Genomic DNA, 19,328 nt, shown 5'->3' with positions numbered 1-19,328 from the left:
TGATATTGTCTTATTTGACTCGTGTGACAAGAATAAAGTTTATTTCACACACATTAAATATACATAAACAAAAATAATAGAGAACGACAAATTTTTTCCTCTCTGTTTAAAATATTGATTACTTTTGTTTTTTTTATAAGACGAATTTTAATTTAAGTAAGATAAGCTTAACTCTTATCAAATGTGTCACGTAATAGAAAATCAATATCAAATAAATCATATTCAATGAATTGAATAGTTAGGGTAAAAAAAGAACAAAACCAAAAAAACAATTTAAGTTACATGAAAATCAAATTTTGACAATTTAAAAGACTAAAACTCAAAACAAATCAACTTATATTACTAAAATTATAATTTTTCATAATAAATATTCTCTTTTTAAAAAAAAAAAAAAAAAACCATCAAAAACCACAATGTTGTAAATATCTATGTACTGCACGAAGGGTAGGTAATTCTGCCATTTGGATTTCATTTGATTGCGTCGAATATTATCAAAATGTACTCTCTAGAAACAATTTTATTCTTTATAAATAAATAAATAAAAACTTGAATTCACTTCCTTAATGCAAATTTGTCTGAACCATAGATCTCTCCCAAACCAAAGACAAACATTTACATTATGACTACACTGTAAATTTTTTTTTTCACGTTTAAGGAGTGAACAGCATGCAGACAAGCTTTACGCAACATCTATTTGGCAGCAGCCACAACGATTAATCAGGATCTATACACCACAACCATCGCATATAATCAAAAAAGCCCGAAAAAGTTGTTGAAAACAATAGCTCAAACCTGATACTATGTCATACAAAACTATGAGGAGCACATACTATTTGAGTATCATTAGTACTTGATATCTTCATGTAAATCAGGTATGCTTCGATCGGTTGGTGAGGCCGGAACAAAAGGAACAAAACCACGCCCACCAAAAACTGGACGCATGAAAGCATCATCGAATTTTCTCCAATAATAGTGGACAGTATGAGTCGGTCTTGTTAAGAGCATCCGTAAGCTACTTGGGCGGGCTATATTCTGGCCACCTTCTGAAGTCTGTCCGTTTCCAACAAACAGGTCGGTTATAGAATCCTGGATGAGAAGTGGTAGAGTGAAGGATTGCTGAGATGAGATGCTTCTGCTTATTGGTTTCGATGGGGGCATCAAGAATTTAACCAAAGGCTTCGTCATCAAGCCAAACACCTGGAATAGACATGGAGAATATGTTAGCGGAATCCAATTTTGATACAACAGAATTCAAAAACTAAATAAAAAATCAATATAATATTTTAGGGCAACGGAAAATTCAAAATATCCAGGGACGGTGTTTAGCAGTATTTTGGCTACAGTGTCTCGTTTAATGGGTGTCACAAACCACTTTTTCGACAGCTCGAGCTCATGAAAGACTGTTGAAACAAAAATTGTACGCTTAAACACCATTCCACGCGAGTAAGCCAAAGACCTGAGGAATATATACTTGGGAAAATAACCGAGATATACATGCACTGGTTGGTCGAACATTAGGTAGCATCTAAGACAAATTTAATTAAATAAATAGGATTTTGCATATTATGCATTTTGAAATTACCCCAACTTTTTTTTATAAATGTTAGGAATCATTTTTTACAAAAATTAAATCTCATAAAATTTGACCCAACAATAGTTTATAATTTAATATTTTGCGAGTGGATGGGATGCGGTGCACTTGCACTTGTTTCCTCTTGCGGAATCTGCCACTAGTTTGTGAATATCTTTCCAACAAGAAACTGAGGGGGAAGGTATATAGGATAAGATGACGTGAAACGAATTTGATGGATAGACAAAATCATCAATGGTATTATTGATACAGACTCTAATGTGCTGGTCCATAGAAGCAAAAGATGTCTTACCACAGTGCTGAACAGCACAACTGTAATGGTACTGGTAATCAAGATTGCATTCCCACGTAACTGGGTGTGACCGTCCCTGGTAAACTGCATGAACGGAACTAGCGAGTCAGAAATTATAAAACCCCTGAGCTTTTCTTCAACTCAATGAAAAGTGTAATAGAAAAGCAGTATTCGTCCCAGACAAACTGCGTATAACTATGAAATGTGGTGTTGGAATATCAGTGAATCACTTTATATATATTTAATATTTCAAAGCATATCGAGTTTTGTGAAGTGTTGAGCAACAGAAACAGCCTAAGACTCTTCATTGTAGCAGACACAGCTGATAGTTTACCTGGTTGTAAGCAAGGGCCATTGAAACAGCACCGCGCATAAGACCAGCCCACCAGATCGTAATCTACAATTCACAGTTGGAAAATAATTGGATAGGCAAAGTAAATGAATGTAACGTACTCTTGAAACAAAAATTCTTGAGCTCATACTTGCTGCTTAAACCCGATTTTCTCAGATGGAGACTTCTTGGTCAAGTTAGACAGGAATGACAGAGGGAAAACAAAAGCCGCTCTTCCCACCAGCGTCAATCCCAGCAGAGTTGCACTGACAGAAATTGATGTTTTGGGGCTGAAATGAAAAAAATGCAATAAAATAAGAGGATAGCACATGGTATTCAAATTTCAATAGCATGGCTCGTGAAAATCCCACGGCAACTAACATTTCGCCACGTATGCATGTGTCTACACTTAACTGACATAAGCGAACGTCATACCTGTCAGATACAGCGTTCCACTTCTCAATGTCCAGGGCATCCATACCAACATAGAGAAATATGAATACCTCAGCAAGGAAGGACAAAGTGGCAAATGTGTGCCTATATTATAGTTGCAGATGCATATCATTTAATCAGAATGGTAAAGAATTAACCAGGGAAAAGAGAGCAACAAACGCAACTTGTAGAATAGACATAGGAAACAATACTCAAATATCTTACTTGGTGGTTACTCTTGAATTCTCTGTGACATTATGCCAGGTGTAATGTGACATCACAATACCACAGAAGAACACAGTGAGGATTCCGCTCAAATAGAATAACTGAAAAGACAGGTCAGGACTATAATGAAATTCTGCCTCACAATTTAAGGGTCTAATACGTGAGATGAATCACAAAAAATTCCACTTTCAGAAAGCTCGCAAATTGTCCAGAAACTTACCTCAGCCAGCATGTATGAAACGTAGGCCATGAGCATCATTACGGCAACCTCACGATCCGTGGAATGCCTATATTTAATCAAAGAATCAGTGACACAATTGACAGACCACATTCGACTTCATCTCATAATACAACTCTAAAAATATGAGAAGAGCTTTGTAGTATCTTTGAAAATACTATTGAGATAGCATTTGGCTATAAATTTTAAGCGTAGCTGCCACATGTAGAAAGAAATAGAATCTAACAACTGTGTGAAAAACAGAGGAATAGTGTAAGATTGATAAGAAAATGTAGAAAACAGATTAATTATATAACTATCATGTTGGAAATAGGTGATCTAAATCTAAAATGTGAAATAATATAAGATAGAAAGTTTCAAAAAGTGACCAGAATTCTAATTTTTGAGAAACATTATGTCCAAACAATGACTGGGCACTTGTGACTTGACTTTCACTCTAGAGCCCAACCAAACAATTGTGGCCAGAAATCTTCAAACACCTTTAGAATACAATATTTCAAATTCAAGTAAAGTTTTGATACAAGAAATCAAATTCATGGAAACCGTGGCAAACCTTCCAAAATAGAGCTTCTTTATGACGTAGGCGCTAAGCAGTCCAACCTGCAGCCAAATCATTGTCAAAACCACATAAATGAACTTAATCAGAAATTTAAACGGGCCAGCATCCACAAAAAGAGAGCAAGAGAGAAGAAGGACTCACTGCAACACCCAATATAGTGCTTGTGATAAACAAGTAAAAAAAGTTTCCAATCAGATTCAAAGCTTCAATACCACTGATATGAGATAGGTCAAAGTTCTGGACTGCATTGAAAAGCACGACAGAAGTTGCGTCATTTACAACACCTTCTCCAAATACTAAACTGTACAGCAGTGGCGTCTCGTCCTGATTTAGCACCTGCAGCGTCGGATAAAGTGTCACAATGTGAGGATGTTATCAAGGCACACTCCAATAGCAATAAGACGCAAAATGTACCTGCAATGTACAAACCGAATCTGTGGCTGCAAATATCGCTCCAATTGCTGAAAAGAACTAAAACAATTAGTACAGATATATAAAATCATGCTGCAGCTACATGCACACACGTGGAAGGGTAGAAAAAGAGAGATAGAGTGAGAGTGCACCAAGATAATCTCCCATTCCCAGCCCAATATCCATTTTCTGGAAGATAGCAATCGCACCTATCACATGATATAACTGATGTAAGTAACCGTACTATGAAATTCTTCACAAGAAACAAACAAGAAGATTAGTCTTGTTGGAACAGCAAGCATGAGATGGCTCAAATGGGTTTAAAACTTGTGGCAATTAAAACTGAGAGGAAAAGAATAGTTCTCCCTATGGCACAAAAAAGTAGGAGCCGTACCCAAAGATATGATGATGAAGGAGATCAAGGTACCAAGTGCTCCAAACAGAATAATAGTCATGAAATTGCGAAAGAATTGTTTCTTTTTAACCTGGAACCTGATCAGAAACAGACTTGTGAGTTAGCTTTATTGTCATGTAATAAAAGAGTGAAGAAAACTGAGTCGAGGACTCTCACGTCAATGAAAGAAATGATAAAAGAAGTTGACCCCAAACAAGGTGTGCGTGAAATACAAGCAACGATTGTAATAAAAAAAATTCATTATATGACCTAGCATTTTCTCCGACTCTGTAAAAGGAACAAAGTTGGAAAGCTACAGAACCTGTGCTACCCATTTGTGCAACAGTTGCAAAGCAGGCCTTGAGGAGAGATAAATTAGAACTGGTTCATCCGATATGTCAACCAGAGGACTGGCAGTACATACCCAGTCATGGCAACTGTTTCTATAGTACGAACCTAAAAGGTTTTAAAAAGAGGAAAACTAACCTAAAATATTCAGAAAAGAGGTAAACAGGATGCCCATATGAGTGAAATAAATCCAAAGTAAACTTGCTAACATAATTAGCCATGACAAAAAATTTAAAAAATTTACACTTTCCTAAACTTAAACCTTGCCCCTCAAAATACGTCGAAACGCCACTCCCACCCCGCCTCACCCTCCCGGTTCCTGGGTCAGTTTTGACAGAGCCTACCATCTTATGCATCATTATGCTAGTAATGTTTTATACTAGAAAAGGACATCGATGTTTGAGAAAATCCATAGTTTCTGATTGAAATCGCCGGAAGGTCATTCACGACAATAGTGTTCTTCTAAAACTACGTGGAACCAACAAAATGGTCAAAAACACATGAAACTGCCAGGACTGCCCAAACATGGGTAGATACAGAAACACAATCAGTCACTTGCTAAGCTCACAACCTCTCGGATGTCTCATCGTCCCGAGGTCACTCACAGACCACACCACATAGTGTGGTGTGGTTGGTGGGAAAGGAAAAGTAAGACACTAAATGTAGCAACACAAACAGGTCGACCTGACAAATTTCTTATCCACCCAATTCAACTCATGCAACAGAATCCTTTCATGACCAGCTCATTTCAACCCTCCCAAGCCCAGCCCAAAAGATAAAGTCAAGCTTCGACAAGTGTATAGTTTTGCAAATACAAGACTTACCCTGCATTAAAAATAATTGGCGGAAGCAGATAAATGAAGAAAAGATCCTCACTGAACACCAAAAGCCTTGAGCTTGTCCCTCCACTTATGAGTAGAATTACAACTCCAGTGCACAGACCCTATAAATAAAATTAACTCAGATGCTTAAAAAAAACACAAAGCACACAAATATAAACACAACCCAAATCACTGATGTGCGCCAGAAAAACACACATATACTCACAATTATAAGGGTAGTGATAGATTCATTCATCCAACGATTCTCCTCCAATAAATGCCCGATCACAATACATCCACACAGGAGTGTCACAAAAAAGGTAATCGAGATCACTGAAGCATGATCAGAGGTTGACAAATTATTCACTGTAGACAGCATAATTCCAAAGTCATACCCCATTTCATCCGATATTCCAATTCAACAGAGTACAGCGCAAATCTCAGCCAAAACTTGTTAAATATGTCGCTTCTGAGCTTATGCTGACAAAAACTGAACTCAAATCGGCTCTCCAGTAACAATTATCTCTGTCCCTGCATAACAAAAGGTAATTATTCTAGCAGTAGGTCGAAAAATAAAAAATCCAATTTCACCAAAACAGCAGGTATGAGTAAAATGACACACACAAAACACCCCCGCCTGCATACACATAGTCGAAAATAAAATAAAATAATGTGCCTTAGGTAGATCAAAACAGTGATAGAGATGAATACTTTTTCTTCAGATAGATCCACTAAGCACTAGCATATCTTGAATAGATGGCCAAAGGGCACCACAACAAACATGATCACTTGCATTCAGCAAATCGGTTAACACTCATATGAACAGCTATCTATCCATGCACCACAAAAAGCTCAATCAGTAACCAAAACATATGTACGAACCAAAAGATACGGCAAACTACATGCCTGCATACACAAGCACCACAATACACAAATAACCTAGTGCATCGCACTTCATAAAGAATTGAGCAAACTTAACAATAAATTGGACCCACAAAGCCCAAGTAGATCTCGCTTCACAAAATTCAGAAATCAAGCTTCAATGACCAGAAGAAGGAAAAAACAAAAGAATTGCTTTTCCCTGCGCTCTTTTTCCCTAAATTCACGAATCCAAGTGAATCGGCAACTTTGCTCAAGGCATCATAACTCGCAACAGTGATTGTAGGCAGAAACAGAATCCTATTCAAAAACCCAACAAATATCACGGGTCAAAGTATCTCCAACCACAGATATCATCTCCTGTGGTCACGTGAGTATCCGCAAGTGAGGTGAAAATTCTAGAGAGCGAAAGAGAGAGAAAGAGTAGGAAACGGACAGGAAATGGAGGGTCCGGGAATGAAATTTACACAACGGTGCGAGAGACTTCTTTGAATAACGAATTACTACAGAGTAGGGGAGAACTGATTATTATAAGCTCGGTTTGGTTGTCATTTATCACATAACTGAGCTTGTCGAGGCACGTCAGTGTATATGATGCACATTATATAATATGTATGTCTCTTTTATATATATATGTGTGTGTGTGTGTGTGTGTGATGCACATTATATCATATGTATGTATGTATATATATATGATGCACATTATATAATATGTATGTCGCTTATATATATATATGTGTGTGTGGTATTCTATGTAAATTTTTGTAGAGTTTCAAAAAAGTTTTGTAGTATTCAAACTTTACTTTTAAAAATTCTACAAAAATTTAAAGTAATTCAAAATTTCAAAAAAAATTAGGTTCTGTTCAGAAAGTAACATTAAAAAAAATTAGTGTTTTACAAGTCAAAAAAATTATAAAAAAAATGTTTGGATGAGATTTTTATAAATATTTTATTTTAAAAGTGATATTAAAGTATAGTTTTTGAAGAATAATTATTAGGCATTTGTGATGTTTTTTGAGAAAAAACTCAAGTCAAATGGGCCTTGAATCGGATCATATGGTAAATGGGACACTCTTTGGCTGGTTAAAGTACGCGAGAGAGTTCTTGCGAGCCAATGCAATTTTACTCCAAATTCGGCGTAATTCGTGGATTTTGATGTATACAAGTAAGTTATAGGTATATGTGGAAAGAATTTGATTTTCTGTTTTATTCTCTGTTCGTAGTAGATCAACGTAAAAATCGCATAGTTTGATTTTTTTTTTATTTTTTGAATGTATTCTGTCTAAACATATTTGAATCTTATGTTTCAGTGTTCGCAAAAGAGTTGTTCAACTTGTATGAATTCAGTCACTTTTTTTTATCATCATACTTGATTCTTGAACCAAAGCTTAAGCATTTGCAAAGCATCTGAATTGGATTTTCTTCTTTATTCTGATTTTGAGAGCTACTTCACCACGACACCTGAATATTGGTGGTACATTTATTACAGATTCATCCTTGATTGTCATTGCCGAGGTTTGCAGAACTTTGGAATGCGAGTGCTGTGAAAACTATTTGATATGCATTTCCACTTCACGCAGAAGTATAAACCTCGTCTCTTTCATTTTGATAATGTAGTCTTGGTTTTTTTGTGTATTCATATATATCGTTGATATGCGGCAATGGTTTTGTTAGTGCATCCATTTCTTATAAGTTTACTCGTATTATTTTTCCATCTTATCATGTTTTGAGCAAGTCTTTGAATTGTTTTTACCATTTTTACAGTCCTGCATGTTGGTTTTTATCAAATGCTAATGTAGATTTTTCTTCGAGGACATCAATTTTTTGAGTAATTCATTGGAGCATGCTCTACTGTTAGAATGACTGGATCTCTTTTTTGCGAATTTTCTGTTTTGAATTTTACCAATGTCTTGCACATGTTTTAGGCGGGTCGTGTTCCTCTTAAAATGGGAAGCAGGAAATCTGAATTGTCCTTTAGGAAAGTTAATTTGTGTAGAATGTGCTTGGTGGTCATAGAGATGAGTTTTTGAGCTAATGTGAGGAACTAAAGAAGTTTATCTTGTTATCATATCATTTCACGCTTCTTTTTTTATTCAAATTGCTTTCAACTCTTCTCTTTCATATAGTAAACTCTATTAGATAAACTCATCATTTATTGATTATGCGTTCTTCTAGTCTTCTGATGTAAATTTGTTAACATAATTTCTTTCTATTGGATATCATCTCCCTAGATCTACTGCTTCATTTTTGCATTTGGCTGGAGAAAGATTCTTGCATTTTCCCTAGAATTTAATTAAATATTGTTGGAGGCTCGATGAAATAGCTGAAGAATTTGTACAAGAAATAGCCAAGAGGTACACAAGTACATAACATTTTTAACGATGAAACTTTTAGATGACAGGAGAATGTGAACAAACAAGTAGCAAGCATGGTTCCTCTCGAATCTATTGGAGTACAAAAGATGTTAAGATGTTTATTGACACATTTCTAGAATACAAAAAAAAAAAAAAAAAGAGAGATAAGATGAGAAATAACAATTTTGGTGAGTTGTGGACAAAAATATTCCAGGAATTCAATTCCAAAACAGAATTTGGGCAAACTCGGGAACAAATAAGTCAGAAATTTAATCGCTTCAAGTCAGATTGGCGTGCATTCAAAGATTTTATTGAGAATTTGGGGGTGGGACTCTGTAAATGAGACTGTTACTGCTTCATAGCAAGAATGGACAGATTTGATTAAGGTATTACATGTATATATAGCAAATAATCAATTTTATATACAATGAAATTCACTTTAGACTTAACATTTATGTTTGTGTTGAAATTTGTTCTTTCAATCTTGTAATGCAGAAAATAAAGAGTTCAAAAAATTCAAATCAAGTAAATGAGGCTCTCGAGGTCAATGCAAATGTCTCTTTAGGTTTTGATGATGATGAAAGTTAACTTGACTTAAAAATTTCTACTAAGAGGCCTATTAGATACAGCTAGTCACTGACGGAGCCAGAAATATGGCTCTGTCCGAGTNAGAGGCCTATTAGATACAGCTAGTCACTGACGGAGCCAGAAATATGACTCTGTCTAGAATCTTTTAATATTTTAAATTGATCTACCATGACTAATATCATATTATTCCAAAATTATACAAAATTTATATGTACATTTAGATTATTTAAATTATATTTAAAAATCATCAATAATTTTAAATTTTTTTTTAAACAAAAAAAAAAAGTCGAATTTTTAAAGCCTACATATTGCAATATAGCATGTATAATCAATCACTCATATCCTCCTTGTTGAATATTCGTGTAGATTAATTTTAAATTTTATATAAAATTTATCTTACCATTTAAAACACAGTCTGCTAGATCGAAGTCCTAAACCCATCGACATCTAACATCTTTTAATAAAATAAATCGCATTCACGGCTACACAAGAAGAAAAAAGGAAACTAAAGCCAAGTCTTCAACTGAGAAAAGGGGAAAAAAATGCAATGCGTTATTAATAATATTACAATTAGTCAGTGGAACATAAAAGAACAAAATAAAATAAACAATAATGAAGAATAATCCTCCTGATTCCCATGGAAAAGAAGATGGACAAGAATTCAGAACAAACAATACTACTACTATACCTCTCAAATAATTCGATAAATTCCTGGTTCAAACTTAAGATACGAATTCGCAGTTTTTTCACCTCGAAGTATTGAATCCAGCAGCATTATAGGACAGTTCTATGTTACAAGATATTTCTCTTTATCCTGGATATGACTCTTATCCCTTCCGATTATCCTTCTTCGATGGCTTCGATTTTCTTCTTGGAGCGACTGCAGCTGAGGGATCGACCAATGGACCAGACCAAGTTTGAATAGGATCTTTGGAGTACGAGAAATTAATAGAACTGAAAGGCACGTCAGGGGGGTCGAAGGATGGATCAATGTGGTGAGACGATCCTAAGGGATAACCGAGTCCTCCATCTTGGTGTGGGGGAGGAAACTTTTCGCTCTTGCTCTTTGCGTTAGCGTGTGTGATTAGTCGCCTCCTCTGTTTCATGGGAAGCAAGAGTTGGATAAATAACAAATAAACCTCGTTTAAGTAACTTTATCTAGACAAGAAAAGATAACTAGTCAAACCCATTCTCGCTTAAAATTCTAATGCACTTGAGGACCTTTCTTTTTGAGTTAAACTTATGGTTCTTGTGAGATCGGTAATCTGCCACTACATTAGACCTACAGCCATAATTAGTAGTGTAACTCATGTTCTAAGATGTATAGCTATTCACACAGACTCAACAATTTTGTCCCAGCCACATCTCAAATCAATAGTCAAACTCGTGACTTGCTTTCAACAGACAACAAAGTCGTAACTCAAATATTTTACAAAGCACGACAATCCAAGCAGCACCCGACAATTTCTTGAGATATTTACAACGCCAAAACATCTAAAAGTCAAGAATCAGACAACGACCCACAATTTCCCAAGAAATCAGATACATTATAACTCAGTGCATTCTTTTCTTTTTTTTGTTCTAAATGATCTCTTGTTCTCACTTCGGTCATAGTAAAATGTTATGTGATCCCAATGTCCAGACGCTATCTTTAAGTATTTTGAGCGTGTTCCCTTTTTCTGTCTAAAATGCTAGCAAGATCAGAAACTCAAACCATTATTCTACTCCAATGGGAGCAACAGAAACGTGATTTATGAGAATTCATACAAAAATAACAAACCACGGAATACGAGAGAATTGATGATTCTAAAACACAAATGTAATAAAAAAAGAAGAATGAAGAGAAAATAGAGAAAAGAGAGCAGTAATTCCAGACACAGACGAATGGCTTAAATCAATTATTCATCGTGAATCACCAAAAACCTATGAAGGAAAAGCACGAAGAATTCAATAAATGGGAGGCGGACTCGTGTATCTTATTTAACTTACATCAATATTAGCTTGCAGCTCAGCATTGGCTTCGGGTGCCGGAATTGCTCGCTGCCGATCACGTGCACGTGTTTTCTTCACACCATCCGCTTGTGTTTTACCGGCAGCTCTTATCCTGCAGCCGAAAAAAAATCATTTATTCTTTAACAGAAACTCAATGAAGCTCACAAGCAACTGTTCATCCATCCATCAGACGAAACACAAATCATATTACTAGATGGCAATACATAACAAGTCTGTATGCCAACACATGCAAATACATGCATTCATTTATTTATTTGAACCTTAAAAACATCAGTATGAACAAAATAGCTGTTTTCATACCTCCTAGCTTCTTCATCGCGACGCTTAGCATCTATCTCCTTGCTCGGCGGGTACTTTGGAAGGGCTGACGGATCACAAGCATAAGGCTTTGTTGTGAAAAACTGTAAACAAGAAAATTGGATAAATTACTGTTATTATGCTCCATACAAAATTAGATCGCGACTCTTGAAATATTATTTCAAAGAAAAGAGTATTCTTCACTTCATTGCAAGATTAGAGGAGCTCACGTCACTCTCTAATGCAGCCGTAGCAGTTTGGCGTTCAGCTGGATCAATTGCAAGTAGACGATCTATTAGAGGCAATGATGATGGCGGAAAATCTTTAAATGTTTGTGCTATGCATCTTTTATATGATTGTTGGGGCTTGAATATGGTTGCATGAGGAAGCTTCGATTTCTTCCAATATTCTTCTGATGGTGAACCACATAGCTTGAAAATCCGATGCAACTGCTCCACCTACAAGAATAACACATAGTTTTCAGGCTAAGTCAACAAAACTATGATCTCATGTACATGAAATATTGGTGCTGAATATTGTCCTAAGCATCAACAGATATAGCTACTCCAAAATGCCAAGCAATGAGAATCAAACAACTAGCATTCACAAACACTTGTATTTCAGATTACGTATTCTAGCACTGAAGTAAATTGTAGTTCATAATTACTCTTTTTGTTTTTGTTTATTTTTTTTCTCCATCTAGGTTCCATTCAGGATATGAAATCTACCTAAAGAATTCATGAGAGAGAGAGTGTGTATGAAAATATGTAAACAGTACAAACATGAGGTTAAAATCATGACATGTGACATCTACCTCTGTTCGCCCAGTCATTATAGGCTTCCCGGCAAACAGCTCGGCTAAAATGCATCCAGCACTCCACAAGTCAATACCTAATCCATAATAGGTGGCACCAAGAAGCAGCTCTGGAGGCCTGTACCATAGTGTTACCACACGACTAGTCATGGGCTGCTTGCTGTTTGGGTCGAAGGTGGAAGCTAATCCAAAATCAGCGATCTTAAGTACGCCTTCATCATCTATAAGAAGGTTTGATCCCTTTATATCACGATGCAATACATGGCGGTTGTGGCAGTGTTCAAGGCCAGACAACAGCTGATGCATGTAGCATTTAACCTATAAATCAATCACACAATGAAAACATAAGAGAACGACTCTACAACCAAACAAAATTATATATCAAGGAACTACTCACTACCAAAATGAATAAAGCAAAGAGACAAAAAACAAGAATCTCACCTGCGTCTCCGTAAACTTGATCCCAGGGCTAGAAGCAAGGCCAGCTAAATCATGCTCCATGTAGTCAAACACCAGGTACAAACTACATGACATTCTTGATGTCACCAATCCTTGCAGTTTGACAACATTGGGATGATCCAATCGGCGTAGAATTAATATCTCCCTAGCCATAAATCGCACACTTTCAGGCTCCAAATTGTCAAACCTAACCTTCTTTAATGCAACAATCTTCCCCGTTATGGCATCTCTAGCTTTATACACATTACTATAAGTACCTTGTCCGATCTAAACACAATAACCATATCAAAAATTACAGACTTAGCAAAAATTACAGACTACATTCAAGTAGTTGTTGAACAAACTAAAAAAGAAAAGATGGTAACAAAATGAACAGCCTCTTGCCTTCTCAATTTTTTCAAATGTATCAGCACGGCGTGGTGTCCAACCATTGATGGCTTCTCCCGCAACAGCTGAGAGCCAAGATGGCCACCCAGCAGCCACTTGTTCCCCGTGGATGTGTTTGGGGGGATTACTTAACCTTGGATTTGGCTTAGACTTCCTCCTCTCACCCTTTGCACGCCGTTCATTCCCCTCCTTCAGCTCCTCCTTCTGATTTTCGCCATTTCGAACCTCACCAGCATCACCACCAACCTCAGATTTACTTACTGAATCAACTACTACCTTTTCTCTCTTGCCTGGTGGCCTAGATGAATCTCTCTCTTCTACGTCAACCCTCCCCTTTCCATCTACGGCAGCACCACTAGACGGCCCAGATGAAATCTCTTTCCCAAAAACGCACCCCATTTCTTGACAAGACAAGCCTTCATTTCTCACGACATTGCACACATCTGTTCCTCACTCAAACCCACCAATATAACCTTAACCAGAAAAACAAAACAAACACCACCGCATCCAAAGCACACAAAATTTACACTTCCACACACGACGAATCAAAATTAGATTAACCCAATCAATTCAACAACAAGACACAAGCAAAACTAGATTTTTCACAAAATGGGAAGTGCCTGGTTAATCAAAAATGCACCGAGGAGTAAACTCGATCAAAAAAATTATTAACAGAGTAGCAATCAGGTACCGTAACAGAAGAACCCTAGCTTTTGCGCTAAAATAAACAGATACAGCAAATAATAACTAAATCCCACAATTTATGCGGTCGAGAATGAGCTAACAAATCCAAAACCAACAAAAAGCAAACAAATTTGAAAAGAAGTACACTAATATGAGATCTATTGCGCCTCCTTTTTGTAGTATGCTCGTGGGATTTATGAAAGATCAAAGAACTAAAGCAGGATTTCAGCTCGCTGCTAAAGTCGAAGATGGGAAAAAAAAAATTGGCGGGCTTGATTTTGTGAAGAAGAAAGTGTTTGATCGAGTAAATATGCTTATGATGTGTGAGAATTTCTCTGATAATGCGGAAACTTTTTATATGAAATGAAATTCTTGAATGTGCGAGTCAAAAGAATTTACTGAACTTTTGGAAACTATACGATAAAATCACTTTTGATAATAAAAAAAAAAAAAAAAGACTAATAAAAAATTCAAAATAAGCACTTTTGACTGGTTATGAATTATTTTTAAAAAAACAGATTTTACTTCTCAAATTGGGCTTCTCCGACTTTGGATTATGGCAAAAACTTGTGTGAGACGGTCTCACAGATTATTGTGAACATGGGTAGGGTTGACTCGTCTCACAGATTAAGATCCGTGAGACGGTCTCATATGAGACACACTCTTGGATTATATTGACTGTGAATATATGATTTCTCTATATTTTTAATCTACACTGTTGTTACTTGGACTTACTTGATGCACATTAAACTTCATGTGTTTAGATAGCTTGATCCTTAAAATTTCAAGCTCCTCTCCCTTTTACCACTCTTATACTTTTGAATAAATTTCACTTTAAAATGCTTTTTATGTGTCCTCCTCCATCTCATCCGAGTTCTCCGTCCCTTCCAGTTCATGATCCTCACATTCCTCTTACTACTCTAATTTTTGTTCCGACATTGCACTCGAGTGACTCGACATGATTTTATTATTTATATATCATACATTGTAAATTTCCTCTATTTCTTCTCATTCAATTTCCAAATTTTTTACATATTATCATTTATCCCCTTCTTATCAAGCACACTTAGCAGTTTTTTTGCCTAAAAGTAGGGGTGGGCATGGGTCGGATTTCGAGTAGTTCGGGTGTAGTACCCAATTTTTTCGGGTAGCATTTCTATTACCTGAACCCGACTAATTGGGTACTTGATACTATCGGGTTCGGGTAGGGTCGGTAGGGTATAGTGTCTACAAGACTAGTCGAGTACATGATACTATCGGGATTGGGAAGGGTAAGGTTCGGGTGGTCCTTCTTATAAAATAATGACAGGATCGATTAGGGGGATCATCGTTGAGTTACAATAGTTCGGTTTTTGGAATATTGAACATCGATGAATTAAATCGAGTTTGGTTTTCAAACCAAGCGAAAGACACTCAAAATAATCCTTCGTAAAAAGCGATTAAATATTCTGTAAAGCATTTAAAATATATACAAGTTGAATGAGTAAAAATATTTTGATTGAAGCATTTTATCAAACATTTGGTATACAATATTTTGGTATTTGAAGAACACATAAAATACTTCAATAATGCATCTTTAAAAACAATAGAAATGATAAGTAAATACAATATATAAATAGACACGAATTTGTTTATGGATGTTCGGAGATTAACAACTCCTACGTCACCATTTCTTCTCCTTAGAATGATCCACTAGAAGACTTTGATTTATACAACACCTTGTACAAAATCATTTCAACTTAGGATTTATCTCTTGCATAATTGAAACTCCTAGAATACTCTCAATTGTAGGCCGCAACCTCACAATCTGCATAATGTTTAACGTTTCTAATGTCAAGACTACAAACGCAATCTTTAATGTCCTTGTGTGAAGACTCACTCAACTAAAATTTGAAATTCAACTCTCTCGTATATGTATAAGTGATTGTGTATGAGGAATTTATCATTTACAGTGTATATCTCAAATGTATCCTTACACAAGGGCTTGTGCTCTCAACTAGTAGATTTCTTCATGCTAATTACCCATACTTTTAATCTTCTTCAAAAGCTCTTGTTTGATCTTGAAGATGTAGTATTCATAGGCCTTAACAATGATATATATGTTAGAAACAAGGATAAGACTGATTGGAAAATTTTAGTACTATTTTTGAAATTGCAACTGTCAAATTCAACCTGCTGGACATTTTCCCGAGCCTAAATTGATCAGCTGGTCAACAGTTCAATCTGGTCAGCAGCTCAACTGGTGAGCAGTTCAATCGAGTCAGTGGTTCAACCGGTCAGCCGTTCAACCTGGTCAGTTGTTCAACCTGGTCAGCATTTCAACAGGTCAACAGTTCAACCGGTCAGCGGCTCAACTGGTTCAACAGCTCAACTGGTGTGCTGAAAGCAGCCTTGCTGGTTTCAGTTTGTGCAAAACCAGTAGCTTCTTAAACTTCGATTCAGACTTTGACTTCTGAAGATAATTTGTAGATAATCATCTTATATTTTCATCGCATACTGAATCGCTTCATTTCAATAACCGAGCTGAGAGATATAGCCAAAATACTGCAACTGTTCATACCCAACTGATTGTTGTTTTCGTGCAATCAGTTTGGTCATTCAGCGAACTGTTTGACCTAGATAACATCCGATTTTTCCCAATTGACGTGATGTACGACTTGTTCCAAATTAAGTTTTCTAATTGGTCAAGTTGGCGGATTGTCATTTGAATCATCCAGCTGAGAGATATCATAAAAACACCGAAGCTCGTCAGAAACTCAGTTTGGCTAAATTTAGTTTCAGTTTCCTTCTTGTGTTTGCAACTTCACACATGAGTAAATATGTTAGAAATACAATAACTAGTTTTGTTAATATCAAACTTAAGATTGCGAACATTAAATATTCTAACAATAATAATAATAATAATATTACTTTTTTAAAAACATAAATCAAAACATTTCATGAGACTGACATCCTAAAATCAAGGCCAAATGATCAATTGTCCACAGTTGCAAAATTTTCAAATAATAATTATACAAAGCAACAATGTTCAATGGTTTTCCAATTTACGTTTGAGAAACTTGGGGACAAATAAGTTGTTTGTCGATCGCCCGCTTGAACCAGAGAAAGAAAGGGTTTCGACTTTTCAACTTTAACATCGAATGTTGTAATTGGGTCTTCAAATTTCGAAAGGCCAAAATTTGGATCTCTCCAAATAAACTCATATCTATTTTTGTATATATAAAAAAAACAAATAGAGTTTTCTTGTACCCGGTTGGGTATTTCGGGTACAAATTTTCAACCCAAGCCCAATTCGACTAAATATAGTTGAGTTCAGGTACTATTTGTTTGACTTACTCGAAAATACATCCGATCGGGTTCGTATTAATCCGATCTGATTGCTCGCCCCTACACAAAAGGAACCTAGTAGTTATCATGAAGCAAAACTCAATCCACGTTGGCAGGATGCTATGGATCAAGAACAGACAACCTTGGTTGCAAATAACACTTGGGAACTTGTTCCACTTCCTCATGGAAAAACTGCTATAGACAATGAATGGGTTTGCAAGATAAAGTATAACTCGGATTGAAGGCTTGCAGTCTATACTCAACAACATTGAGTTGATTACCATGATACGTTTTGTCTTGTTGCTAAGATTGTCACTTTTCAACACTACTTAGCGTTGCCGCTCGTTTGAATTGGTCACTTCATTAAATGGAAGTCACCTGTTGGGATGCAACCAAAGTCCCACATTGGAAGATCTAGAGAAAGATCATCGGTTAATAAAGATGGAATGATATCTCCATTGGTATGAGGCCTTTTGGGTGGTTCCAAAAGCAAAACCATGAGGGTTAAAACCCAAAGTGGACAATATCATACCGGTGTGGAGATATCAGGATTCCATTGGCCCTAACAAACTTGGGAATCAACCGATGGAAGTCAATGAGGGAAAATAAAAGGAAAGAGAGAACACGAAAACACAACACACTGACTCACAAAAGAAATACAGAGGACCGAGAGAGAAAGAAAAGAGAGGGAGGAACTCCATTGTTGAGAGTATTTTAGCTTCTTTTCTTTTGTATTCTTGGGTATCAAAGGCTCTGTAATTGTAATCCATCTTTGATCAATACAATTTTGGTTGCCCTCCCGTGGATGTAGGCGAATTCCGCCGAACCACGTAAATACTTTTGCATTTTCTTCAGTTGCATGAGGCGTGAGAAATCTGGTGCATGCATGCGTGATCACTTGGCAAATCCAAGAAAGATCAACAGATAAGGAACGAACTCTAACAAGTGGCGCCGTCTGTGGGAAGCGTCGGAAAGAATGGGTTCGTTGAAATTCGACATTGAGAAATTCTCTGGGAAAAACGACTTTGGCTTGTGGAGGATCAAGATGCGTGCAATCTTGGTACAACAAGGATTAATCGAAGCGTTGGGAGGAGAAGCGAATATGTCAGCAACACTAAAGGATACTGATAAGGCATCAATCTTGGAGAAGGCTCACAGCATGATAATCCTCAGCCTCGGGGATAAAGTTCTTCGAGAAGTCTCGAAAGAGAAGTCGGCAGAAGCAATCTGGAACAAGTTGGAAAAGTTGTATATGACAAAATCTTTAGCCAATCGTCTATACATGAAGCAACGATTGTACTCTTTCAAGATCAGAGAGGAGAAAAGCATCTTAGATCAGATTGATGAGTTCAACAAAATCTTGGATGACTTGGATAATCTGGACATCAAACTTGAAGAAGAGGATAAAGCTCTGTTTCTGTTGAATGCCATACCACATACGTATGAAAATTTCAAGGAAGCAATGTTATATGGTAGAGAGAGATCAATTTCATTGGATGAAGTCTTATCGGCAATCCAAGCTAAAGAACTTCAGAAGAAACATCTAATCTCTACAGAACCCCAAGGTGAAATGCTTCATGTTCGAGGAATGATAGAAAAAAGAACACAAAAGAGTCCAAGAAACAGATCAAGATCCAAGAATCCAGTCAAATACAAGTGCTTCAATTGCCATCGAGAAGGACACTTTAAAAGAAATTGCCCCGAAAAACCAAGGAAGCCTCAAGACAGATTAAACACCAGTGGTGAAGCAGCCATAGCATCAGATGGTTATGAATCAGCTGAAGCCCTAATGATCTCGGATCAAGATCCTAACACTAACTGGATTCTCGACTCGGGATGCACTTTCCATATGTGCCCAACTAAGTCATGGTTCGAAAATTTGAT

The 19,328-nt window shown here is 36.5% G+C and overlaps 2 protein-coding genes across 3 annotated transcripts; both read right to left on the bottom strand.

Moving 5' to 3' along the window:
- Nucleotides 1-589: 589 nt before the first annotated feature.
- On the bottom strand, nt 590-6,826 carry LOC140961388 (sodium/hydrogen exchanger 1). 2 transcript variants are annotated; one of them, XM_073419880.1, is made up of 15 exons: nt 6,690-6,826; nt 5,869-6,173; nt 5,646-5,764; nt 4,474-4,571; nt 4,232-4,288; nt 4,083-4,129; nt 3,810-4,004; nt 3,663-3,709; nt 3,092-3,158; nt 2,872-2,972; nt 2,650-2,751; nt 2,366-2,504; nt 2,218-2,280; nt 1,884-1,967; nt 590-1,197 (listed from the first exon to the last, which is right to left on the bottom strand). In XM_073419880.1, exons 2-15 carry the CDS (start codon nt 6,040-6,042, stop codon nt 844-846), a joined length of 1,647 nt encoding a protein of 548 aa, XP_073275981.1. In that variant the 5' UTR covers nt 6,043-6,173; nt 6,690-6,826; the 3' UTR covers nt 590-843. The 2 variants fall into 2 exon arrangements, with proteins under 2 accessions (XP_073275981.1, XP_073275982.1); XM_073419881.1 differs by lacking the exon at nt 6,690-6,826 and adding an exon at nt 6,354-6,552.
- Nucleotides 6,827-9,964: 3,138 nt separating this feature from the next.
- LOC140961387 (probable serine/threonine-protein kinase At1g54610) lies at nt 9,965-14,484 on the bottom strand. Its single transcript, XM_073419878.1, has 7 exons — nt 13,431-14,484; nt 13,029-13,313; nt 12,588-12,905; nt 12,004-12,231; nt 11,777-11,877; nt 11,453-11,567; nt 9,965-10,560 (listed from the first exon to the last, which is right to left on the bottom strand). The coding sequence occupies exons 1-7, from the start codon at nt 13,830-13,832 to the stop codon at nt 10,291-10,293; spliced, it is 1,719 nt and encodes a 572-aa protein (XP_073275979.1). The 5' UTR covers nt 13,833-14,484; the 3' UTR covers nt 9,965-10,290.
- Between the last annotated feature and the right edge of the window lie 4,844 nt (nt 14,485-19,328).

The sequence above is a fragment of the Primulina huaijiensis genome, chromosome 16 (genome assembly GCF_012295235.1).
Source record: "Primulina huaijiensis isolate GDHJ02 chromosome 16, ASM1229523v2, whole genome shotgun sequence".
In the NCBI taxonomy this organism is placed as follows: Eukaryota; Viridiplantae; Streptophyta; class Magnoliopsida; order Lamiales; family Gesneriaceae; genus Primulina; species Primulina huaijiensis.
This window is presented reverse-complemented; position numbering and strand designations above follow the sequence as displayed.

What these genes read in the sequence shown, in the direction of transcription:
- LOC140961388 (XM_073419880.1), bottom strand. Translation starts at nt 6,042, where the DNA reads ATGGGGTATGACTTTGGAATTATGCTGTCTACAGTGAATAATTTGTCA. An exon ending in CCAATTATTTTTAATGCAGG is followed by an intron (nt 4,572 to 5,645) that starts GTAAGTCTTGTA and finishes GTTTCTGATCAG; the next exon opens with GTTCCAGGTTAAAAAGAAAC. An exon ending in AAGAAGCTCTATTTTGGAAG is followed by an intron (nt 3,159 to 3,662) that starts GTTTGCCACGGT and finishes GATTAAATATAG; the next exon opens with GCATTCCACGGATCGTGAGG.
- LOC140961387 (XM_073419878.1), bottom strand. Translation starts at nt 13,832, where the DNA reads ATGGGGTGCGTTTTTGGGAAAGAGATTTCATCTGGGCCGTCTAGTGGT. An exon ending in TAATGACTGGGCGAACAGAG is followed by an intron (nt 12,232 to 12,587) that starts GTAGATGTCACA and finishes TTATTCTTGTAG; the next exon opens with GTGGAGCAGTTGCATCGGAT. An exon ending in CGCGATGAAGAAGCTAGGAG is followed by an intron (nt 11,568 to 11,776) that starts GTATGAAAACAG and finishes TTTCGGCTGCAG; the next exon opens with GATAAGAGCTGCCGGTAAAA.